The sequence below is a fragment of the Periplaneta americana genome, chromosome 10, assembly GCF_040183065.1.
Source record: "Periplaneta americana isolate PAMFEO1 chromosome 10, P.americana_PAMFEO1_priV1, whole genome shotgun sequence".
In the NCBI taxonomy this organism is placed as follows: domain Eukaryota; kingdom Metazoa; phylum Arthropoda; class Insecta; order Blattodea; family Blattidae; genus Periplaneta; species Periplaneta americana.
In genome coordinates, this window is record NC_091126.1 from 66,834,236 (window position 1) to 66,861,732 (window position 27,497).

A 27,497-nucleotide genomic window follows, 5' to 3' on the forward strand; every position below is an offset into this window, starting at 1 on the left:
ATTAAATATCATATTCCGATATACTGTACCATGGTTAAGCTATAATGGGGGAAGGAGATAAATAATGTTCTCCATATCCCCGTTATATGAGGATTCTATGGTTTTGGTTTGCCCCCCCCCCCCCCCTCTCCAAGGAAACAGTTGCCTCTCTGCCTATAGTGCGACTTTAAAGAGTCTTGTATCAGATTGATACATTGCGATTTACAGTGTAACTGAACCAGAGGCAAGTGTATAATTTAGAAGAGCTAAGTTATTTAAAAGTTCACCTAAATTTAATCTATGATAACAATGTAGAGGACGAAAATCCTGCACTAGAAGAAGATTTTCTAGATGAAGATGGCACAGATGCACTTAATGAGCCAGGAGAAGAAAAGGTGGGTAATTCTGATTCTGAGGTGGGTGGAATAATGATGAAGAACCTGATGTGAACAATAACTTGCTGAGGAATACGGATTAGCTATGAGAGAAAAAAAATTCCACTCCATCTGCAAAACGGTGTCTCTGCATCCTGTGTCACACGTCTTGGAAGACAATGTAACTAAGACCATTTGCAAGAATTGTAAATGATGTATCTGTGGCGATCATACAGCACCAGTCTGTACAGCACGTTATCCTCAACTTCAAGAAAAAGATGATTGCTTGAGTGATGACTGATAATGTAATAGACAGCATAAAACTGACATATTTCATGTTTCTCTGAGTAGGCTACACTTTTCTTCTGTGTTTATTCTTTATTTAGTAGTTTGTATTCTTTTTATTATTTCTGAATATTTGTCTCGAATTTTAGAATAAAACTGGTACTAGTAATGAGAGTTACATGGTCAATATCTTATTGTGCAATCTGTTTACAGTTGTGCTTGATATTTTGAAAATAAACAATAAATAATAAATCAATGATAAAAAGAACATTGCAATCACTAAATATGTACGTATATGACACACTTTCTCAGAGTCCATGTATCATTTTGATACATTGCGACCGATGATATTACTCATGTTCATGTATTTTGACATGAACTTTTCAGATATGAAATAAATGATAACAATACATAAGTTAATAAATATATTTATTACCAAGTGAAAATAAACATATTAAAGTGTATAATAAAAATAAATGTCAATATATACCACAAATTCTATAGCCATTAATTTAGGCCAAAGCAAAATGTATCAATATGATACATTGTGACCGATTCGTATCATTATAATGTAGCAACCAATGGAAGGTTAAAATAACTACATTTGAAGAGGAATATATAGGAAAGGTTTGTGTTTAGATTATTTTTGACAATTGTTGCTGTGGTAGAATTCGATTTTATTATCTAAAAATGTAACAGTGATATCAAACTATTGGTCCAGTGGTCTCATAATGAATAATTTAATATGAGAGTTACAGCCTTTAAGATATTTTGGTGATGTTTGTGCTATAATTTGGATGAGATTGGAGAAAGAGAAGTACAGGGCTGTAATGTAGTTACGAAACAATGACTGACCCACCACCATTATATAATTACTGGGCATAAAATTTTGTATGTGCTACTATCGACTTTAATTGTATTTGCCAAATATTAATTATGTACTCCATACTTTAATTGCCACGAGGTAAATACACAGCACTCATAGTCTATCTGTGGCTTCAATAAACTTCAGTTCTACCACATATTCTATAAATTCAATTGTAATTAAATAAATTATGTAGCAAATTCAATTATCAGATTGTGTTCTAAAAATTGGTATACATTTTCACTTATACAAATACATATTAAAAAATATGGCTTCTTACACTTTGAAAAAATATAACACTTGACGGTTTATTGACAATTTATGATAACACATGTGTGCCTACCTGTATAAAAAGTTACATTTTATTTCGTACATAAAATTCTGAAGCACAAGATAATTGCACGTGCATTGATGTGAATATACTCATAAGACAGTAATGCCCGAGTATGAAATTATTGGAGTATTGAGAAACTGCTAGAGGTAAATTATTACACCAGCATTTTGAAGTCGAAAAGTCCTAAAATGTATTACCAGCAGTGTTCTCCCAGTAACGGCTAAAACAAATTTTGTATATATTTTTTAACAAAATAGTTTCGGATGCAAAATCTAGTTTTGGATTGGAATTTGCAATATAATGCTCTTGCAAATAACATTATTTCTCAGTATCTTCACAACTCGATATTAAAATGGCATCATGTTCACATAAATGGCTACTTACTAAAATCGGATTTAATAAAAAAAATAATGAATGTTGTAAATAATACGGATTTTATAATTCTGCTGCCAGAATTAAATTCATAGATAAACACGAGACGGACCTTCAGGGTCCCAAGAAGGCCAGTGACTGTACTAATACCTAAAAAAAAAAACTGTATAGTGAGATGAAATTTATCACAGTCCACTCAGAATACATCAATACTGAAAACATACATGAAGAATGGATTCAATCCCATTGTGGTGATAATACAAAACAAGTGCCAACGTCTGAAATTAATAAATATTTTAAAATAATCGTTGTTCACATTACCACAAAATAATGGCAGATTCATTTACATTTTGATTTTCCATCTAATAATTTCTTCCACAAATCAAACTGTTCATGATATTTTACCATATGTATGCTAATTCCTTTTTGGATATTACAGGCATTAAAGGTTACACGCTTATTAAGGAACTCATTTACATGTGTCCTCTTTATTTTCATATCCTGGGCCACAATTCCAGTGATGAAAACGTCTTCCAACTTGAGGTATGTCTTTGCTAAAGCAGCAGTATACAAATCATGAATGACATCACTTGTGATGAGATATGCAGGACCTGTTGTGAAGTCGGGAAAGATAGCAGGTTGATACTGATTTGGAGAAACGTAATACTTGGATTTCTTATTTCGGATAGGCTTCCACCGTTTTGCAAGACGCCCAAATATAGTTCTTTTGTCCTTTGAGTGTTTTTCTATGAAGCTTAGCAATTTCGGTATATTTATGAACATATCATCATCTGTCTTAAGAATAAACTTAACACGATTGCAATAATTGTCAACCCACTCTAGTAAGGACACTGTTTTCAATGTCAGGTTATTGTAGGAATCGAGGAAATGGGCACTTATCAGGTCACTGTACAACTTGTTCTCATTAATCAACTCCTGTGCAAGGTAAGCATCCTTCGTTGAACCGAGCAGGAAAGCTATATTAACGTCACTACGTTGTCTGAAGTGTCCCCAAGTCTGTCGGATGGCCATGCGTGCCTCTTTGTGACTTGGAGCAGATGTGATAGCAATTAGGAGCTGCATGTTGCTACCCAGATCTGGACACAGTTCAACATTGGAGATATTGAACCCGGACTCATACACACAACGAGTCAAGATGCCTTGCTCTGTGCGGTCGGAAGAGGTAACGTTGCTGCTGCTGTTGGAAGTTGCGACTGGTTGCTTGGGAGGAATCTTCTGGATCACCTGCTGGAAAGCAACATGTTGAGTGGTTGCGTTGTTTGAGAGAGCTTCGGTTACGACGGAGACGACAGGCGGCACAGGTGCAGACACTGTTGTATTTGTGTTTGGGGAGCCTTGGGTTGCTGGAGATGACACCGTTGTATTTCCTGCAGAAGATGCACTTTCAGCTGGTGTTACAGCATGTGACATCATGTAAATACGTGATCGATCTGCAAAGAACAGAATACATGAGCATTACTTACTAGCAAGTCTTGCTACAGCACGATATTAAATTCAAATACAGTATAACCCCGTTAATGCGCTTGTCAAGGGACCCTGGACTTCAAGTGTAATATGCGGGATAGCGCTACAGACCAGAAATGATATACAAAATGGGGAAAACAATTTATATACCACTTTATAGGAAATATATTTTATTGTGCATTGGTTACAGTTAAAAATGTAAATAACCTAATTTCTTCATCATCATCATCATCATCATCAATCATCATCATCGTCAAGCTTCGTGACTGTATATACTAGACTGTGATTTTGTAGCTCTTTTATAGTTGAATTGGTAGCGAGTTAGCCTGCCAGCAAAATGTTCCGTGTTCGAACCCCGTCTATGATATAATAATCATTTATTTATTTAGAATATTAATGTGCAAAACAACAGCGCAAGGCCAATTACAGTTCAGCACAAGATACAAAACGAAACAGAAGAAATGATGATGAGAATGAATGATAGAAATGGCAGTGAGAGGGAATACAATCAATATAATAGTCATCAATAATCTTTGACCAAATGCAACAAAATAAATAGCTATATCTGACAATAATAACAAGTAAGGATATATCATGATAAACTCAAAAGGTGTATACTACACATTAAATGGATTCAAGCTTAATCCATGCAAATTAGCATATTTTATACATCTGCAGACCGAAGAGAAAGATTTTGAATTTCTATTATAAAAAATGTTATGAAATCTTAAACCCTTAGCAGGAATATGAAGACTGATATTGCTTATGAATGATTCACAATCAATATCACCCTTAATGACTTTACAAAAAAATAAATAATCAAGATCTTGACGTCTGGCAAATAAACTGCAGCAGTTAAAATATTTACAGTTAATCTCATATTTATAGTCATCGGAATTTGGTAAAAATCTATACGAACACAAGGAAACAAATTTTCTTTGAATATTCTCCAATTTAGCCGAGTCAGTGGAAGTAATGGAGTTCCATACAACACATGCATATTCAAGCTTGGATCTAACCAATGTATAGTATAAAATTAATAGACACATCGGAGTAGAAAAAGAATAAGTTATAGATCTAATTAGACCAAGCATTCTTAATGATTGGGTATAAATATATTGCACATGATCATGGAAATATAATTTTGAATCAAGGAAGACACCAAGATCTCTAATACTATTTTTCTTAGTAATTATGACATTACTAAGAGAATAATTAAATTTTAGGGAAGTAGTTTTCCGTGAGAAGGAAATGACAAAAGTTTTGGATAGATTAATTTTCATTCCATTTTCAACAGACCATCGCGAAATTGAATTAATGTCATTTTATAGAATTTGACAATCAGCCAAACTATTAATTTTACGAAAGATTTTGAGATCATCCGCAAATAAAAGACAGCTAGAACTTATTCTTTCACTTATATCATTTATAAATAATAAAAATAAAAGAGGTTCCAATGTAGACCCTTGAGGAACTCCACATAAACTATTAAATGGAACGGAGAGAGAATTACCTAGTCGAACACAAGATTGCCTATCTGTTAAATAATTTTCAAACCAATTAACTTAGTTAGTGGAGAGACCAAAATTACTTAATTTATTTTTTTGTGAGGAACAACATCGAATGCTTTGCTAAAATCAAAATAAATTGAGTCAATTTGATAATAATAATAATAATAATAATAATAATAATAATAATAATAATAATAATAATAATCAGTGGTGCTACAGCCCATGGAGGGCCCAGACCGACCAGCCGGCTGCTGGCCTCACGCCCACATGCCGAAGCAGAGGTGTACGATCATCCAACCAGAATGAAGGTATCGTGTGGTTAGCACGATGATCCCCCCAGTCGTTATAGCTGGCTTTCGCAACCGGATTTCGCTACCTATCGTAGCTCCCCAAGTGCATCACGATGCTGGGTGGACACCGGTCCCATACACTGGCCGAAATTTCATGAGAAAATTTCTTCACCCATGAGGACCTGAACCGGCGCTCATTCCGTAACGCGAGTCTTAGGCAGGATGCCTTAGACCACGACGCCACGGCGCGGGACGTTGACTTTTATAGGCTATATTCAAATATAAATTAAAATTGATGTTACAGCCGACAAATCTTGCGTTCCATACGTTAACGACAATGATTATGTGGTGAATTGGTGTTCATTATTGAACTGCTAGTGACAACGTACTGATCGTATTTGTCATGTTTCTTGGAAACGTTTTTTTTTTTTTTTTTTTTTTTTTTGCACAGGAAAATAATACGCAAGAGCATTCCACTCAAACGGATAACGTCGACAATCCTCTGATACTTAAATTTACACCATTCATCACGTGTTTGTTACTCGATGTACCTTTTTTTTTATTTTAATAGGTTATTTTACGACGCTTTATCAACATCTCAGGTTATTTAGTGTCTGAATGAGATGAAAGTGATAATGCCTGCGAAATGAGTCCGGCGTTCAGCACCGAAAGTTATCCAGCATTTGCTCATATTGGATGAGAGAAAACCCCGGAAAAACCTCAAGCAGGTAACTTGTCCCGACCGGGAATCGAACCCGGGCCACCTGGTTTCGCGGCCAGAGACGCGCTAACCGTTACTCCACAGGTGTGGGCCCTCGTTATATCAATGTGTTCAACATCACACATTACTGCTGCCTTAATAGTTACCATTAATATAGGGTAATGCAAATATTTATTGTACTTGATAAGTGGTTTTCAGTTCCAAAATAATTGTTGATATGCCCACTGTGGATAGGATTTCATCGCCGTTACACTATGACGTACATTAAGGTCACCGCTGTGCCCACGTTACGCATGAAGTTATCTCTTGAGTCATTATGTGCATGTATAACAAGATAATTGCAATTTTATTATCAGAAACTGTCATTGCAGTGGGACTCGGCCAAAAACTAGTGGAGACAACAGTTGTGATTATCTATATGTAATGCATTGCACGTCTTACGATTCCAAATTCGGGAATCCTGTTTTCGCATCCCCATCTAGCGCCTCTATCTTGATTAACAACATACGTACGCTCGTAGCATGTTGATAATGGTGTAACCTATTTCGGAGGAGTATTAGCGCGATGTGAAAATTTGCGTATATACATAATCCATACTATTGTGTTCCCTCGATATAGGCTTATTAAATCGTGTTGTTCTAGTTCTTCCGTGGATTGGTCGTCAGATCGTACGCCAGTACTACTCGATAGAGATTTATTGGTACTGTATATCACTAATAATAATAATAATAATAATAATAATAATAATAATAATAATAATCAGTTCCATTCCGAGGCTTATTTGAAGGATTCGTAACAAGCTTTTTTTTTTACGGTGATCGGTTGTTAGCCCTTCGCCCAACCCCCAAGCTGGAGGACCACCCCTCATCGGCTGTCCGCGACTGTTTATTCAATATATTCACAGCTACCCTCCATATCTGGAGGCCGTCTCCTCGATCCGCAACCTGAGGAGGTGGAGAAGTTCAAATATCTTGGAGCAACAGTAACAAATATAAATGATACTAGGGAGGAAATTAAACACAGAATAAATATGGGAAATGCCTGTTATTATTCGTTTGAGAAGCTTTTATCATCCAGTCTGCTGTTAAAAAATCTGAAAGTTAGAATTTATAAAACAGTTATATTACCGGTTGTTCTTTATGGTTGTGAAACTTGGACTCTCACTTTGAGAGAGGAACATAGGTTAAGGGTGTTTGAGAGTAAGGTGCTTAGGAAAATATTTGGGGCTAAGAAGGATGAAGTTACATGAGAATGGAGAAAGTTACACAACACAGAACTGCACGCATTGTATTCTTCACCTGACATAATTAGGAACGTTAAATCCAGACGTTTGAGATGGGCAGGGCATGTAGCACGTATGGGCGAATCCAGAGATGCATATAGAGTGTTAGTTGGGAGGCCGGAGGAAAAAAGACCTTTAGGGAGGCCGAGACGTAGATGGGAAGATAATATTAAAATGGATTTGAGGGAGGTGGGATATGATGATAGATAATGGATTAATCTTGCTCAGGACAGGGACCAATGGCGGGCTTATGTAAGGGAGGCAATGAACCTCCGGGTTCCTTAAAAGCCTGTAAGTAAGTATAATAATAATAGTCGTTAGACTCATACATAAACGGCAATAAAATGGAGGAATACTATCCATATATTAATTTCTCTGAAATGTAGGAAATTAGAGGCATATTTGGCAGGTCATTTCATTTCTCTCTTCATCTTATTCAGGAAATTCATGGAAATGGTTAGTGTAGTTTTCAATTTCGTTGCCGTTTTGTGGTTTAATTTCAAATAAAGACATACTATTATATATTTTTAAATAAAATTAATATTTCATGTTAATTCTAGAATAATTTTATTCATACTGTTCCGTCCAGGGGCAGATCTTTCACTGTAAACCCTGCATTTTTCAGTCTTTCCTATTTCCAGCCTTCCGGAATAAATTGACTCGTATATCGTCGTTGTTCCGGCAATGACTCCTATGCGACATATTCATAGATTTTCAGATTTTTGCTCCATTAAATAACTTAAACAGTGATACAGCAAATAATAAAATCTCCTATAATGTAATGAAATTTTCTTTCTTTCGAAAATGTAAGAAGAATTCACAATCTCCTATGCACTACAGCCATAGAAGAATAAATGTGTTTTCTCTTCCTACTGAAAATTTTCATATTTTGCACATAGGAGTTATTGCAGGAACAACGACGATATACTAAATAATATGGAGAAAAACCGTCCATAGTATGTGAGAAATCACTGTATACAGAGATAAAAACCCCACGCCTTCCCCCCAAAAGAAGTTTTTTCGGTATCAGTGATGCTTAAAATGTGTATTACCGTCGAAGTCTCGAAACTGATTTTTTTTAAGACAGCCATTCGTAAGAGTACATCTTTGAACACAGTGCGAAAAGTATTTTTAATACTGACGTTCAACTGTTCGCGCCGATCGTCAATTGTTTCCCACCAGACGTAACACGGGAGCATTCCCAACCGATAAATAAAGCTGTTCAAACTATGGCAGGCACACTTTTAAACATGTCTGGTTTTTGTTAAGAAACTTACATAAATTAAATTGTTTGAACTTATTTATTGATATTTATTTGAAACAATTAAGAATTAGATGCAATTAAAACATTAGGTTGAAAATTATCCGCAGCCATATCTTAGCTAAATTCCTCCTACAGATCGAAGCGGCTTCTGATGCTCAACTCAATAAGTTTCTAGCATTGTTTCATAAGACTCGTACAATATCATTAGTGTCGAGACATCCAAGAACATAAAATAGCACCAAGAGGCGTGCGTTGTCTTATTTCTTACCCGCAATGTAATGAATATACTGCATATAGGGCATTCCATAGCTTTCTTAGGGTTTATTCCCAGCTCCTTACAAAAACAATAGTAGACGATGGAACTCTGTTGATTTCGAGTCGGTTTAACGCAGGATATCACCTTCAACCATTACAGGACTCTAAATGGTATATAGGCTATGAATGCTACCGAACTTTGGCTACACACATCAGTAGGAGCAGTTGAGAAGTCTCTATGTTTAGGTATTTTCAGCCGGGAGTTCATCAGTTGAGCGCAAGAGAAATGTTTACCTGAACTGAATGCATCAGTTGAGCGCGGCGGTCAGTTTAACACGAGCCACTCAATTTCCCCTTCCCATTTTGTAGAGACATAAAGATTCTCTGTACCTTTGACAGATATGGTTAAAATGCTGCTCTGGTAAAAATGCTCGTACCAATAACTTGGTACTTACCAGAGTTTAAAATATTTGTCCCAGTGCCAGTAACGAATTGTTAAGTATCTAGGTCAGTTTCTTGGATAATAGTAGGCCAGTCTCTGTAGGAAACCAATTCTAGTAATATTTCCGCGTATATATCTACAAAGTAGTTTTTCTATATACTATTTCCTTCTTTTATATGTAGAATTGGCTCTAACAGTATTCCCGTTGTCATTCATTTTAATATATGTGCTAGTCCATATCTCAATAATGACTTGAAGAAACAGTTTTGACGGAATTTCCGTCCAGTTAACACTGGTCGCTATGGATATTTCAATGAATGAAAAATCCCGGACCTGACCGGGACTCGAACCCGGCCCGTTTGCGTGACAGATCGAAGGTCTGACCATTCAGTTACCGCAGGGGTATTATGCCTCTAAGTTGAGGGCACTTGTAAAACGGAATGCATTTTTCGATTACTGATGAGCATTATAACGAAGAGAGATGAATTTTGACGAGGGGAAAATTGAACGGAAATTTTGTCAAGTGGCTCATTATTCAAGGACACGGTTTCTTTCTGAGTGTAGTGAGTGTAATATTTTTGCATCAGAGGTTTTCTGGCTGTTTTAGATCTTTTCTGGAGAAGACTAAGTATTATTTTAATTGAAATCTCGTCGCCTTCGACCGGGTTTGAACATGTGAACGTCCCATGAAATGACAAGACGTATGGTAATCATTCGGCTACAGAAGATAAAGGCTGATTCGCAATAAACCGGGAACGGGAACGGGAACGGCAACGAGAACGGAAATATTATTAAATACATTTGTTTTAACATTATTTCCGTTCTCGTTCTCTTTGTCGATTCAGTTCCCGGTTTATTGTGAACCAGCCTTAACAGGGAACAAATTGTTTAGCGTAGGGGACAGAGACGATATGAATTGCAAATAGGTCACGCGAAAATTGACAAAAAAAAGTCTTGTTTTCTTTTTCTACGACGTGAAATTCACAAGCATTCCTGGTTAGATACAGTTGTTCACATTACGGAAACACGCTATATATAGTATATCTGATTTGACTGTACTCTCACGCATGGCTTCATTACATAAGTGCATACATATCTGCCGCTTAATTGTGAAGGTAATTGTCCCCAATACCGTCCCCTAGGTCAGTGTTCCGCAACAGGATTGCCGCGATGCACGGGTTTATGAAGTCGCCGCCCAAATTGAACTGGATACACCATCGGTTTTGCAGACATTCTGATTAAATAAACAACTGTTAATTTTTTTACGATAAAATAAATGTTCCAACAATACAGATAAGAAGAAACTCATTCTCCTCATAGAATTCTCTTGGCCGATTTCAATGACCGATCGTATTATTGAATGATATGTTAATAAACGAATTTTCAGTGCCCTGAATTTTTTTTCTAGTAGCAATAATATTAAAATCGTACCGCCGCAAAAATAGTAGGCATATAATGCTGGGTCATTCCATACAAAATTTTAAGAATATGCCATCGATGCCATGATTTTTTTTTTTTTTTTTTTTTTGGCTTTTAATATAATAATGTTATGAAAATAAATTGAAATGCCAACTATGACCGCCATATCGTTAATATTTTAGTCATACGGATGACTGAAAAATGGGTGGCAATTACATGTTATCCATCATTTAAAATATTCTAGACACCCTATATGAAGTGTCATCGAAACTAAACAGACGCCATTATAAAAACCTCAATAACCACATTTTAATACCTTAGGGTGCTATACATGGACATTCGCTAGCCCGCGCTACGAGCGTGCTAAACTAGCCCCGGCTATCGACTGGTTACTTGTAAGGATTCATATCACATCATATTGCTAACACTGGTTTCTGAATACGAAAAACGTTAGTTCGCTGATCATCCACCGGAAGCCCGCGCTAAGAATGTCTATGAATATGGCCCTTAAAGACTAATCCGAATAATATTAAGGCATGCTCATAAAAACACCTCATTGGAGAAAAGAAATAGTTTTATATTCGAATGCACAAATTAAATTAATGCGAATTTCATTCATATTAAAGACAATTTTATTCCTAAACCATCTCCCAAGTTTTATGACTTTATCTAAAAAAACTGTGAATAATTAAATTAATAAAATTATTAATTTTTGTTCGGACGGTTGAAAATCGCTTGCTATGTATGGCTGTCGCAGCGTTCACGATACTGCATAAGGATGAGTAATCTCAAACGTCCGTCTCCCTGACCTTGATCGCGCAACATTCTGTACGATGGGAGAGCTTATACCTGCTGAGCTCCTTTGTTCCGGTGAGTTATTTTTATTAAAAACTGACAGGATATTTAAGTCAAAATTCTGAAATTTTCACAGTGGAATCAACATACCCTAAAGAATTAAACACATGTTTTTTCATCTGTAAAAATGAATTGCACTGTGTGTTCTATATTTTTTTTAATTACTGTACTTTACGGTGGGTAACTATTAACAAATTATATATATATATATATATATATATATATATATATATATATATATTCATTTTAAGGGCATTTATAAACAAGGCTCTCCTTTTCGAACTGCAATGAAATCATTTTTCCATCTTCCTTTACATAGTAAGAAAACTTCAATGAATGAAACTGTGTTCTTTGTTAAACCATTATTTTAAATTCTGATTGCTGCCAAACTATGACAGATATAAATATAGTATTGCTTGAAATTCATATTTAGAACATACAAAATAACCTACTGCAATATTTTTAATTTTTGAGACATCATGGTTCAAAAGCATACTTTTTTGCATGGAATGACCCTGCTTTGAACACTGGGATTCTTGATATTGTTGCTTTATTTTATACTTTCAAAACTTTAATTTTAAGCAGATAAATTTTAAATCTCAAAGGATGCTATGACACTAAAGGAATAATAATGGGACGGTAGTGGAAACAGCAGTATTCTGAGATAAATGTCTCAGCCGCCCTTGCACAAAATAATCATATTCATAGACACTCTTAGCGCGGGCTTCCGGTGGATGATCAGTGAACTAACATTTTCGTATTCATAAACCAGTGTTAGCGATATGATATATGATATGATATGATGATATATGATATGATATGATATGGTATGGTATGATATGAGATATGATATGACATATGATATATGACATATGACATGATATGATATGATATCGTCACGTGAATGCAAGAACTAGGTAACTCGAAATTTGCGTTTTTTAGTTACCTCTTTTATAGCATAGCAAAAATCGCACAAAATGTAATGCAAGAACTAGGTAACTGATCGAACGATACCAGCAACATCCATTTTTCAATATAACAAATAGGTACAAGAAAACGAGACATTTTCCTTAGTGCAATAAATAAGTAAATAGGCAATGTCACAAAATATGGAAAATCAAGTTACCTAGTTCTTGCATTCAGGCGACGATATGATATGATGTGATATGATATATGATATATGATATGATATGATATGATATGATATGATATGATATGATATATGATATGATATGATATGATATGATATGATATGATATAATATATGATATGATATAATATGTGATATGATATATGATATGATATATATGATATGAATCGAATCCTGTACAAGTAACCAGTCGATAGCCGGGGCTAGTTTAGCACGCTCGTAGAGGGGGCTAGCGAAATGTCTATGAATAGCACCCTAAATGTTCGCAGCACAAACCCTGGTCCCATTAGTGAGAAACCGTCAGCTAGCCCAAAGCCTTGGACTTCGAGTGAATTTTAATTGGTGGATAATATAACAATTAAATTTCTTCTCGTCTGCGACGACTAGGAGGACGGACAAGCGAACATACTAATCAAACGATTTTAGAGGCGCATGGCACGCGTGTGACATTTAAACGAGCTTCAGAGATACAATAAGCTTCACACTGTCTGCTACTTAGGAGAACTACAGAAGCTGCAGTTCCGCTGCTTTAGTGAGAAGATGATCATGTTGGTATTGTCCACTGGCCAACAGTGATTTTGTTAAATATAAACTATCTACTGTTTCTTACGTAATTTTGTCTGCTGATTCCAAAAATGAAGTCAGAATATTTTATTTTGTAACAATTGATTTATTTTTATTGCTGTTTAAATTCTTCACATGCTAATGGAAAGAAAATATTTGAAATATTTCATTTTATTGCTTTAACAATTGACGTATAACTTTAAATAATTGTTGCCTGTGAATTCAGAATTCATAAAAATAAATTTTATTCCTCATAAGACTGTGAGAGTCAGTATTAATTCTCAGTTGAGTTGGGACTTACATTCAAGAAACAAGTTTCATAACCTATGTTTTCTTTGTCCTAATTTTAAGTGTGGTAAGAGTATCTTATGAAGTTAAACATACCTCGAAATATTGTGTAAATCAAATAAACAATTTTTGTTAAGTTCGTAGTTGGTTAACTTTCAAAAGCACACAGGTGAATTTTTACTGCACTAGTTAAAAGAGCTTACGAGTGTTATTTTGATTTTAAAATAGATGAGGGTAGAAACTGGACCCCTGAAATCTGTTTTGCTCAATGTAATTATATTAACTGGTTGGTTAAAAGGATCCCGTCATATGCCTTTTCCAGTTCCAATGATATGCCGGGAACCTAAGAATCATTCAACAGACTGTTACTTTGTAGGAACCACAGATCAGAAGATTACAGAGAACTAGTCAGCGAGTTGATTCAGAACTATATGGGGTGTTATGTAGCTCTCAAAATAACTTCTTGGATTCTCATCTATTTTATCTTTCCTCAAAACCTTCGAATAGTGAGCAAACGAACATGGGGAGCGTTTTCTTTAGGATTTTTCTGAACTGGAAAGGCACTATCAGGAAAAATGGAACCCAAATATTCTGGCACACTATTGTTGGACACTCAAAAGAGTTGCTTCTCAAGCGAAGTATAGCCTAAAATGTGTTTTACACACATTTTAAGTAAGTAAATATGATTTTAGATAAAATGTTACAAGGTATCAATACTAGAAAAGTTTGAATTACATTTCATATAATTACTCAAAAATCCTGGGTGATAGAAATGTTTTGAAAACAGATTTGAAATCAACGCGAAACATGCTATAAGAATCACCCATTCTTTATCTTTTAACAAAAAAAAAAGTTTAATTTTGTTGACCAGTGTAATTTATTAATAACTGCTACAACTGTGAATGCACAATCAAAGAAATTTGAAATCATGTTCATTTTTGTTTCCAAATTTGATTGAAATACTAGTTCAGTTTCTGAGGCGCCAAGGCAATTCATTCTATTTAGTTTTGTAGATTGAGGGCTTTTTAGTCTTGTATTAAAGTACAGTGAGGATCACGTAAGAACAGTTCCTAAACAGTAAATATTTCAGTCTTGTCAGTGTTGCCAACTGTTACCAGATATCGCCATATGAAGTAAAATCACTATCCTACGTACTGAATGACTTACTTACGTACTTTACCTTTATGTTGGAGGGTTTTTCTAAATAGATCAATAATTTGTAACATATTTTCGTAGGTAAACTAATACAAGAAAAGATCAGCATGTTAGGTATTTTGTCTGGCAGTATGAAATTCATTTGTTTGACTAAACAATTGATTCGCGAGACCTAACCTAAAAATTTATTTTGTTTGAACACGTGAAATTATTAGTACTAACTCCGAAAACTGAATACCACCATGAAATGTATGCTTAAGAACACTTACTCCTAATAATTTTGCTATTCCAGTTATTGCTGTCTCCGTGAGCATAATTCCTTCCTCATTATTTTCTTTCTGTTAAATCTCAAAGAACAGAACCCAAGCAGGGGAAGTTATCCCACTCTCGCAGCACGCTTTAAGATTTCTTGGTGGAGCCGCTGCCATGCTTTTTTCCTCTCTTTGACATTCTTGTAATAAATATCTAAACACGAAATAAATTCACTAAAATGTGAAATGGTAGGTCTATTTCTATCGATTACCCACCTGCATTATCACAACCAAGCATGTTATATTTATTTACACTTATCTCACTATTGTCTTGAATTGTAACCACAATGCAACGCAACACATGAAATAACTATTATGTATTAATATGAATACTGATATTAATTAATTATTAGTATGTTCAAATTTCACTAGCTTCCAGTAATGGGCTCAAAAAACTAGTACAATTTTAATTCCATGGAACTCCAGTACCGACAACATCTGTCTCAGCTGCCAACATAAGTTAGAAAATCACTACCATTTGTAGTATTTGTCAGTATCGAAATTCGAAACGAAGTTGGCAAAAGAAAATTCAATCTGCAAACCAGAAAATCACCATAATCCACTAGCATAAGTAGTGATGGGGGGGGGGGGAATGGTTAGGTTTGACCCTTAGGGTATGAAGTAAGCTAACTCGGACTATAGAATGTATCCTATGTTTTCGAGTTACTGATTATATCTTCAGGGATATCCTTCGTGACTTTTAAAGGTTCCGGGCATTACGAACTTAACGGAAGCAGGCAAAACTTCCAAGGTCATATGTGTTATGTCCAGCAAGATGGAACCAGTAATATTTTAACAACTTCGGACACTTTCTACTTAAACATAATGCTTAAACTCCAATTATCTACACAACAATCCAACTACCGTAAAAGATTTCTAATTTCGCAACTCCACAGCTATCAGAAGGCATTATATGTATGTATTTTCTGTGGATATACTCATTTTCTGTTCGATGACACCATTTTTTTTCTTTTCATCATCGCTCCGCGACTGGCAAGTTTGGTCAACAAACATAATGTATAAATTGAACAATTAATTGACAATACTGGAAACATCGCTGCAATGAAAATTGGATATTAACACGTTAACAAATTCTCAACATAAAAGGAAGAAGTTTCATATGCTAGAGTTTAAAGTTTTGGAATACTTCTTGGCCACCGGTGTAGCTCAGTCGGCTAAGGTGAGTGCCTGCCGATCCAGAGTTGCGCTCTGGCGCGGGTTAGATTCCCGCTTGGGCTGACTACCTGGTTGAGTTTTTCCGACGTTTTCCCCAACCGTAAGGCAAATGTCAGGTAATCTATAGCTAATCTTCGACCTCATCTCGCCAAATACCATCTCGCTATCACCAAATTCATCGACGCTAAATAACCTCGTAGGTGATACAGCGTCGTTAAATAACCAAGTAAAAAAATACTTCTTCCCCCCGGTCAATGTTCTTAGGTCTCGTTAACTTGTTTTCTTTCGTGGGTCGATACTTTCCTAGCGCGTATTTGGTCCGCCAACGTTACTTACAACGTGAAGAATGCATGGACAAATATTTAGGGCTTTTCAATGACCCATTGTGCGCACTATATATGCGATGATTGGTCCAAGTCCGACAGGTGGGCTGGATGGCGTTCGTGAGTCCGATGCCTCAGCCATGACAGAGCTAAGTCCCATGCTCGCACGAGTAGCCTGATTAACACCAGTGCACCGATCCTTAAGTCCTTCCTATAGTCTACCACATCTGAAAAACGTACTACCCTCAAGAATTCACCTCAACCTATCTATGTTTAATTATTGCTGATGATAGATGGAATGAGGTGAAGATGGAATGTGGAGTAATGATACAGTGAAATTAATGTATGAGGCGCGTCCATAAAGTAACTTTCCCACTCGTCCCACAGTTAGCATATGTTGCGCGAAGCGACTGCGTGCAAGTGATAGAGTTATGTCCTGGCTTGGCGCATGCGCTAGCGGAACTTCCCCAGTGCTCTCAGTAGCTTCGTTGCATTGGTTGAAGATGGACGCTCCTATTCCAGCTCCCGCCGCGTGTGAAGTACGATCAGTGATAAAGGTTTTGAATGCACAGGACATAGCGCCGATTGAAATTTATCGTCAGCTGTGCCAGGTCTATGGACCTAACGTCATGAGTAAGTAGATGGTGCGTTGCTCCACAAGGTCGTCTGTGATGATGGTTGGTCCCCCACTGCGCTCCTCGTCATGCACATTTTGCCGTCCTGCTGAAAAATGTCTACAGCAGCAACGCGGATTTTATTAATAATCAGAGAAGGGTATTTCTTTTATACGCCAAGAAGACGCTTGGAGGACATGGAGGTAGAGCACCATACTTTCTTGAACTCTACATTTGAATGAGATGGTGTGGTCAGCACCACGCTCCGACCGTCTTTTTACCTTCGGAAAATACCCGTTATTCAGTTTGTTAGGAGGCTGAGTGAACTTTGGTGCAGTTCTGGAAGTTTTGACAACGAAAAGTCCTGTTGTCACCCATTTCGAACCCAGGACCTCCCAGTTCGTAGTCAGTTGCTCTAACAACTGAGCCGTTCATACTGATGAGTAGGACTACGTAAATTGAAGCAGTTTTGTAAGATCTACTTGAAATATAGTCACTTTTACTTTAAAAAAATGAAAGCTCTCTATCTGATAAAATAACATATAGGCATACCTGTAGGCTTAGTTGCGATTTATTCGTAATAGACTCCTATTTTCTTTTCTCCACAATGAGTATAAATTGGATTTTAATAAGCTTACAAAATTTTCTTTGTTGTGCAGATCACTTCTAAAAGGTAAACATAATTTTTCAACAAAGTAATGAAACTTTAAGGCCCGATTGTATAAACCATTTAATCTTAGATCAGAGGTTAAATTGATCCTTGTTTCAGCTGAACTTGGAATTTTGTGTTGTATAAAGTCTAATCTGAGATTAATTTGTCTCAAACTGAAGTCAACTTTGACTGAAGAAATTTCTCCGATTAAGTTAGATGATCCAAGTTCAGTTATTTCTTTTCTGGTTGAAATATACGAGTGACAGATTGTGCAAATAAAATATCCATTATTATTAATATTAATAGATATGTTAGATACATTTATATATACATTTCTTTCAATTTCTTGCCTTAATACACAAACATTCTTATATTTTATAAGGCTCTATCGTGTTCAGCAATATCAAATAACATAACCTATAATTATATTATGTTTATAACAACCATTAATTATTAATGGATATGACAGGTACATTCATAAATGTTCAATTAACTGTATTACTAAACGAAAATTGTCGTTTTATAAAGCTTTATTATGTTTAGCAGTATCAAGCACCATAACATGATAACAACTTGGAGAACAGTCAAACTTCTTCTTATTGTCCGCCATTATTTATGTTGCAAAAAAAAAAACAGTGTCTCCAACAGAGTGTAATACGGAAAGTCGTGAAAAAGTAGTTGTAAAGTCGCTAGATTTCTCATTATCAACAAAGAAAGATTAAATTTTGTCACTATGGGGTGCTAAAAAGATCACTAAATCCCTATTTAAGCAATCTAAAAGTTAAAAGAAATTGTTGTTGAAAAAGAGTTAAAATCGCTAGATTGGCAACACTGAACAAACCTGTATAACATGGTCCGCGCATCACGTATTTCACCTGTTTATGCGATGTTGCCAAATCCTTTTCACGTGAACTTAGATTGCATTTGAACCAAGGTAATTTGATCGCAGAAAAGTTTTATACAATAGAAGAAGTGTCTGAACTCGGGTTACTTTTCGATCTTCGATCAAAGTTGATCTTTAGTCAGGGAGTTTTATACAATTGGGCCTAAGAATTAAAATATGTTTTAAATAATTTGTCTAAAAAATCACAATATTATCCAAAACAGGTCGCGGGTGCCCAGTTTCGTTAATTGAGATTACTAAATATAAAAAAAATTGGTAATATAACCCCATGTTTCTTACATACAAATTTAATAATCGGAAACATAAATGTCCAAGAACTGACTTTTTTAAATAGGCGTGACATGGGCCATTTTTTTTTATAAACAGAAAGGATCAATTTATAACAGCTCTTTAAGTTTCGCATTTCATCCAAACTATTTTCTTAGGTTTTGGAGAGTTCTCAAGATTTCGTTGGAAGGAGTAAAATTGTATAGGAAGTATCCCCTTTCGACTTTTTTTTACGGAATTTTTATTTACTTTATAGCTCCAATCGAGAACCTATTCAAAGATGTTTGGTTTTAAAATTTGTATAGAAATTGCTTTGCAAAATTAAGTACAACAAATCTACCCGTTATCGAGACAGCAAGCATTTTTTCTAAAATAGCAGAATAATGTCTGCGATTGAAAATTTCAGAAAACATTTAAACAGTCCTCTAAAAATTAATGTGAACTTAGCCGTTACGAAAAAAAAAAAAACCAAAGAAAGGAAGAAAAACATTTGTGTAATTCGCAAATGTTTGTCTGAATTCCTTTCTCGCCACAAACAATTCGAAAATCACGCAGGATCCAAATTAAATACATTTTTTTTTCATAACAGCGGGGTATTGTCCATATTGGAACAGCTATAGCGAGTAACAGTAATGTGTACTTAAACAGTTTTACCACAAGTTTGGTCCACGGTAAAATACTAGTTCATTTTACTCCATCTGTATTATATTTTTGGTCCAGGGAATATACTCGTCGTTACTCGTCGTTAATTTACCGATTTGCAGTACACCATGGCTCGCTATAGAATAGCCTCCACAGTTTTCCCTTCAAATTTTTGCCTTTATATTGCTATTGGTTGCTCTAGTTTCTCTACAAATAAGCAATATATTTAGAACTTTAATTTTATTATGGCCGACTAAAATATTTTTAATGTTATTGTCAAGTAAGTACTGATTTCCGGAATTGGCAGAGGGGATTATAACCGATTACAGTATACGAATAATTGTGTCGTGTAATTTGTGAAACATTAAATTATGTGCGTAAAGCGAACAATAATTTGTAGAAATAGACATATGTGTTTTTATTTTCAAACTGTGTTTCACAAGCAATCAAGGAAATTAATGTTCAAGAGAATGTAACCGTAACCGGTAATATCATAACATGACAGAAAGTTGTTACGAAACATGTAAAGCTTATCAGTAAATGTGTCGTCTTCATGATAGTGATATTTTATCTAAACAGTTTTGTTTGTACGTTCCTTGTAACAGTGAAATAAACAAACTGCAACACATGTAGGCCTATAATTTCTTGCTGGGAATCACTTTGCAATCGATACTAGAAAGAAGTGTTGATAATAGAGATATCTTTCAGTTGAACGTAACCACATGAAGCAAAATCTAACTGAAAACTGTCTGTAAAGCATTTTCTGATTCTGCAATGACCACTTGATGCATTCGAAAAGAATATTAGTCGAAGCTGTGCCATCGATATTCATTCCAAATTTTAAATTCTGTTTCCATACTTCAACAACCGTACTTACAAGTATTAAACAAAAGAGGTGAAAAGCGATTCGTATATAAAACTCTGGTTAAATGTCTTTGCTTTATCTTTCCACGACTGTTGATATTACTCTTTCTATTCATATGCTATCTATCATTCGCTAGGTTTCAAGTGATATAAAAAAGTATTCGACTAAACATATTTCTATTCTTCCTCATGGAACTAAAGAATTTCAGTGAGAACAGAGCGCGCCTAACTTCCCGCTTCTAAAGTCAGGCTGTGATGGAGGTTGTAATGCTGATGCTAGTGACATGTCTGAATGAATTATTGAATGACTTAGACATTCTCAATCATTATATGATGTGGTGTCGATTATAGTTGTAGAGTGGTATATATATATCAATGCGCAATTTGGCTGTTAATGTGTTACTAATGATAATATGCTAAAACGTGTTAAATACACAAATTTAATACTGTATTAACGATTGGAACTTGTGACGTCTTATATGTTTTTATGCTCGACCATGCCGAAATGTAGCAACTATACACTTGGTAGTAGCCCTTTAATGCACCTCATTAAAGTACACCTATTCATTATAATTCAGTTGTTCAGCCAATGAGAAATCACCTTTGTACTGATTGTACCATTCTAAAACCGCAAGTATAGATTATTCTCGGATATGCAATCGAAAGACAATTAGCGAAAAGTCACGGAGGCTGGAAATCCAATACTGTCGCAGAATGTTCTGTTACTATAATAATTACCGTTAATTGTAAATAATATTCAAATAAATTCATTTTGTCATCTCGTTTTTCAATTCTAAATCAATTTCCAGGTTATATCAAGCCTAATGTTCATGTTATTCTCTAGATTATATCAAGGTCAATGACATTCGTGTTTCGGAAAACATCAATACTTTCGCGTCTGCGCACATCTCACAATTCAGGTCAGTTCCGCTCCTCGCTTACATAACCATAACATGAATACTTATGAATAATTTCAAGTTAGAAATATGGTCGAGAATAAAAAGTCGTATGAAACTTGCCTATAATGGTAATTAAGACGCTCGTATGAAAATTATGAAGCTCGCTTGCGCTCGTTTCATAAACAAACATACTCGTGTCTTAATTACTACCATTATAGGCTCGTTGCATAATGTACTATTATTAGTTTCGGAGTGGTTTTCGCTATTATTAAACATTTTAGTGGGGTTTTGTGCGTTCTCCCGGCTTATTCTTGCTGGATGACATTTTGGAAGATGATGTTTAGATAGTAGTGAGGGTGTGTTTGTGACTGCCTGCAAGAAGAAGCCAGAAGAACGCACGAAATTTCATTAGAATGTTTGATAACAACGGAAACCATGCCGAAACTAGTCAAAAAGTTATAATACCGCCTAATTTTCAGATTTAACACAGTGCATTATTAAAAGTTGCCAATTTAACAAGTTTCAACGTATTAGCATTACTTATGTGGAAGTGTTCAAAATATGTCAATCAAGAGTAAATTATATTGTCAATTGTGCTACTTCTAAATTTTGACGTGAACGAAAAAACTGGAATAGTGAATGTTTGATTCAGGTGTGAGTTTCCTTCACGGGCAGTGGATTTATCACACTGGCCATCCATCTTTACTGCGTTTCTGAAGGAAACTATGCGAAGAGTTTTATGATCTTAAGAATTCATCGTTTCATGTTTGAAGTTCAGTTTCAACTGGAAAATTTAAAAAAAAATCTAGCAAATATGCACAAATGAAAATTTTCAGGGTTTGGTGCAAAATATATTACACTGGGTAATATTATAGACTCTTCAGTGAAACATATCATTCATATGTATTAAATGCAATGTCTTGCACAAAAACACAATGACTGCTAGGACTGCATGAGAGTTCGTCTGTTTCTTTAACACACAATGTCTGGTATGCACCTTCAAAATGAGTCTTTACGTTCTGGGCCTTCAATATTAACGTTCTGGGCCTTCAATATTAATCATTAATAAAATATTAATATTGCTGGATGTTACTTTGGGAGATGCTGTTTAGGTAGTAGTGGGGTGTGCATGTGACGCCCAGCAAGAGGAAGCCAGAAGAACGCACGAAATTTCATTAGAATGTTTGATAACAGCGGAAATCATGCCGAAACTAGTCACAAAGTTATACCGCCTAAGTTAATAAAATATTAATATTGTTAATTGTAAAACGATTTCTAATTTAATTCCGTTTTGATCATATTCATAAAACTAAATTCTCTGTACACGAATTCTAACACATTGAATTATATGCAAATCTAGCTTTCAGGTAAAGCTCCCTGTGAAGCAGACTTGATTAATTTCAAGGGAAAAATTGTTCCGGGGCCGGGTATCGAACGCACCAGCGCTCTACAGACTGAGCTACCCAGGAACTCCATCCGACACCGTCTCATATTCATATTGAATTATAATTTCTATCAGTGGGAATGTTCCCCTAGTTTGATACACACAAATTAAGGAAGTTCTATAAAGTACTTCATGAACAGTGAATATTCCATTAACATTTCATTCACAAAACCACATTTTTCCGAATATAACGATTCATATTTATCCAATGCTTATCCACTTCACTTACGTGATTCGGGTTCCGCGTATTGCAGACAGATGGCAGGACTGTGACTCATTTTCAAGTTGAACACCACTTTAGTGGGCCACGCTGTGCATGATGTGTATCTATGTCGTGTTACTAGGGTGAGTGCATGTGTGGGTGTTCGTGTAAGTATGCCGGCGAGTAGCCTACTGTTTGAGCGCCAGCTCTGAAACCGCGCCGTATGAGGAAGTGGGGAGCGGGGATACGTGCCTGATCAAGTATAGTACAGCCTGTCGGGTTACACGCCGCATTCCTGCCGCGGTTTCAGAGCTGGCGTTCAGACAGTACTGTCATTGCAAGTTATCTTGAACCTTACATCCCCTAAGTCTGTCTTTGGAACTGCTCGGTACGGCGTGTACTCATCAACGTAACGACACGGCAAGGATGCCTCTCCCTCGGGTAACGTGACTCTTTTCAAAAAACGTTGGTTCTTTTACCTTACGGCTCTCTACTGTAAAAGAACTTAATTCAATACAGACATCATCTTCTCTCGATACTCCGGTTTTGAGAGGAGAACATAGTTTTGTAGCAAGCTTTAATTACCCTGTAATGAGTAAGTATTTAAATATAATCGTGTGTACACTCCTCTCTCATCCTGGCTGGGGACCGGCAATGGAGGAGTTACTACAGCTACTTCTATACATTATATAGGCCTGCATGACTTACACCTTCAGCTAATATGTACATATTCTTATAACAATATTTTACAGGCTTATTATTTGAATTTACATTAATTTACAATTATACAGAATCCATATCCCTATCATTGCTGCCATCATCGCTTGGTCCAAAATTAATTATTTCGTCGATGGCATCATCCATTCGGAATTATCTTCTTAATCGTAGGTACTACTTTCTGAAGACGATAGAATTCTTCGATTATATTCCGAATAATATATTGATCGAAGTCGTCCACTTCAACTTTACACAAGTCTAATTCTGGGATGAAATAATATGTTTAGTAGAACTATAAGAAAATAATAACTTGCAACAGTAATTCATTATGTCGCTCTCAATACACACACTATTGTACATAACTATTATAGCAATAATTTCTAAACATTACAGACCTATTCTTTCTCGGAGTAGCGTGAGGTTCATTCGGTTCTAATCAATATCATTTTTAATTCTCTTCACGGAACTAATACTTTTGCCAGAGTATTTAGCCGCTCTCTCATATTCCTTAGCAAGAGGTTCCAGCAAATATTTGTTTAATTTTTCCTCCTTGCAACGCTTCATTTTATTATATTTGCGATAATTTCTCTTTCTCGGCTATGGATAACAGCGTTACTTTTTCTCCGCGGTGGTGTGATTTCACCATAATTACTACCCTGTGGTTGCTGCTCCATGGTAACACTACTGATACGCAGTGAAGGAAATAGTAGTATGTTTCTTTACAAGAGATTATGCTGCGGAGCATGCGCAAACAACTCAGTTGGCTTCACCCGCGTTACGCGCTTCCTTCCCTCTGCCCCTCTGTCACCGCTCAGAAGGTTCAAGATAACTTGCAATAACAGTACTCCTGTCGAATAACATCAAGGGGGCCGCCAAGCTTAACGTCCCTGTCCGACGGATAAATCATTATCAGCAGTAACATGTCTTCTCTTCATATGCACTGCGGAGAGATTCGGAATTTACTGGTGATCAGAAATTGTGCACCGCCAACTCTCCTAGTCCCGAGTTAGAAGTTTTATGTAAAAATCTCTAACCTTGCAGGGAATCTAATCCAGGCAGACTAATCTGAAGGCAGACGCGCTACCACAGAGCTAACTCGACGGACTTATAAAAATTCATGTATTTTCATGCTTACTTTAGCTGCTGTCATCAGTGATATTTTGGGGGTAAAATATAATTTAAACGAAGAGTTACTGAGAAAAGGGATGCGGATTAATGTCAACAAGAGTAAAGTAATGTGGATCTCTAAGGAAGATAGACAGGGAACAGAATTTAACATTGAATGTGAAGGACAAAACCTGGTGAGAGTGGAAAGTTTTAAATATTTGGGAACAACAAAAATTAGTGATGGAAGTACAGATCAGGAAGTAATGAACAGGGTAAAGGAAGCAACACCAGCATACTATCAAATAAGTAATACAATAGTTGGGGAAAAAATAAATAACCACTAAGACTAAAATATACATATATATTTCAATAATTAAACCTATAATACAATATAGTACCCAAAGCTTACCACTCTTAGATAAACAGCGAAGTAAATTAACAGCAGTGGAAACGAAATATCTTAGGAGAGATAGGATAAGGAATGAGAGGATAAGAGAAGAAGTTAAAATGAGAAAAGCATTAATAGAGGTGATGAATAAAAGGCGGTTGAAATGGTGTGGGCATGTATATCGTATAGGAGGGGAAAGGAAGGTTAAATAGTGTTGGAAATTAGAGTGGAAGAAATAAAGAGAAGAGAAAGAGCAAGGATTAAATGGGAGGATACAATAGAAAGAATAGGCCAACAGAAAGGAAAACAATGGTAGAGATGAAGAGAATGTGTAGAGACCGGGAAAAATGGATGAAATGGACGGAGAGGGGCGAACCCGACGCTTAGCAGCAGAAGGGACTGAAGAAGAAGAAGAAGAAGAAGAAGAAATATAATTTAAAAAATTACAACTTTACCTAAATCCTCCAATCTGTGATTTATGTTTCAATTAGAATATTTAGGGACTTTTAAATCGTTAATTTTATACAATTTCTTTGTCAGAAACTTACTAAACATTGATTACCAAATTCCAAGTCACAGTTAATATATCTCTCAAGTTATGTGTATAATTTGGGTCCGATTTAAATTTGAGCTCTATCTATAAAAAGTTAAAAATTTAGTTAATAAACAACAATTGCAGTGTAGCATTTTTGCAACAATGCTTTAACTTGTTGCATTATTTTTAGCACTAGTCGTAGAATGCGAGAAATGTGACTACAGCTTAAGGGGTTAGGTACAGCTTAGAGCAGTAACATTTTTTTGGAAATATTGAACATTTTTTCCTCTATTACTGACTGTATCTTGTACAATAATGAAAATTGGTGTGAGTAAAACACTGTCCTTCTGGTATATGAAAAAAAATACTTTTACGATTTAAAATATATATATATATATATATATATATATATTTTTTTTTTTTTTTTCAAAATTCAAAACGTTGGCAGTGCACTGTGCAGTGATGAAGCGTTTCCCTCATAACTCATAAACATTTTAACTTTTTCATGTTCTCTCTCTTTTATTTTATTGCTGAAACTCATGTTTACAATATCATGCTCTTTCAACTACATTCCTTAATAAATAATATTTTTTTATTTCGTGTTAGAAGAAAATACTGATATTTGACCATTTTTTAAAATGAATTTATTTTTATCAGACAATATATTGAAGGTAGAGAAGTGATTTTGCATCATATTGTAGATATGACATGCATAAATGGGGTTCTTTCTTTTCCCTAGTGCAAAGGAGAGGCCAGAAGGTTAGCACCGCAGCCTTGTATGAGCTAATTATACCTTCTACGTAAAGATTAATTTTTTGGTCCTACAGAATATAATTATCTGTTTTGGCAACAATTGATATTAAAGGAGAAAAATTCGCCCCGGCGCCGGGGATCGAACCCGGGTCCTTGGTTCTACGTACCAAGCGCTCTAACCACTGAGCTACGTCGAAGTTCAATCCACAGCACCGGATCGAATCCCTCTCCTCCAGTGTTTTTCCCTTTGTTGCCTGGCTCCAAGTTCGAAATGTATGTTGACATTTTAGGCCTATATTAAGTCAGCTGCCGTTATACAAGCAACACACTCAATTGAGTGACACACAAAAAATTTCATCACAGAATTTTGGATAGTTTCGCATGGTTGCACCCCATGGTCAGGTATGACGCAGCAGATAAAAAACGGTTCCTGTTTTGTGGGCATAGTTGCGTCCCGTTCCCATCAGGTAGAGAAAAGGGGCATGGCATAATTGCGCCCCGATGAAATAGGTAGAGAAAAAGACTTTATGGGAACTCGAGCCTCTTAATCAACCAACCTGATTGATTTCTTATTCGATTTAATATTCATTATCGATATCGTTAAAATGAATGCCATGAAGTTGGCAGTACTTTATTAGCTGACACATGCAAATGAGTGATTTTCACACCGTCTATGGCGTATAGTGAGGTTAATTTAAAATGAATGTTAAGTTTTGTGAAAAAGGTAAAGAGTTAATAATTCACAATGTTTCGAAGTTTCGATTTGCGAAACTCTGTACCGTAGGGTCAAGATATCGGTGTACAAACAA

General features: G+C 35.7%; 1 protein-coding gene across 3 annotated transcripts in view; it reads right to left on the reverse strand.

Annotated features, from left to right (window-relative positions):
* Positions 1 to 1,050: 1,050 nt before the first annotated feature.
* Positions 1,051 to 27,497, reverse strand: part of LOC138707772 (beta-1,3-galactosyltransferase 5-like) — a 244,115-nt gene continuing 217,668 nt past the window's right edge. For all 3 annotated transcript variants that reach the window (XM_069837652.1, XM_069837653.1, XM_069837654.1), the window contains exon 4: positions 1,051 to 3,660. In XM_069837652.1, coding sequence (XP_069693753.1) covers positions 2,549 to 3,660 — 1,112 coding nt within the window. In that variant the 3' untranslated portion in view covers positions 1,051 to 2,548. The remainder of the gene's footprint in view (positions 3,661 to 27,497) is intronic.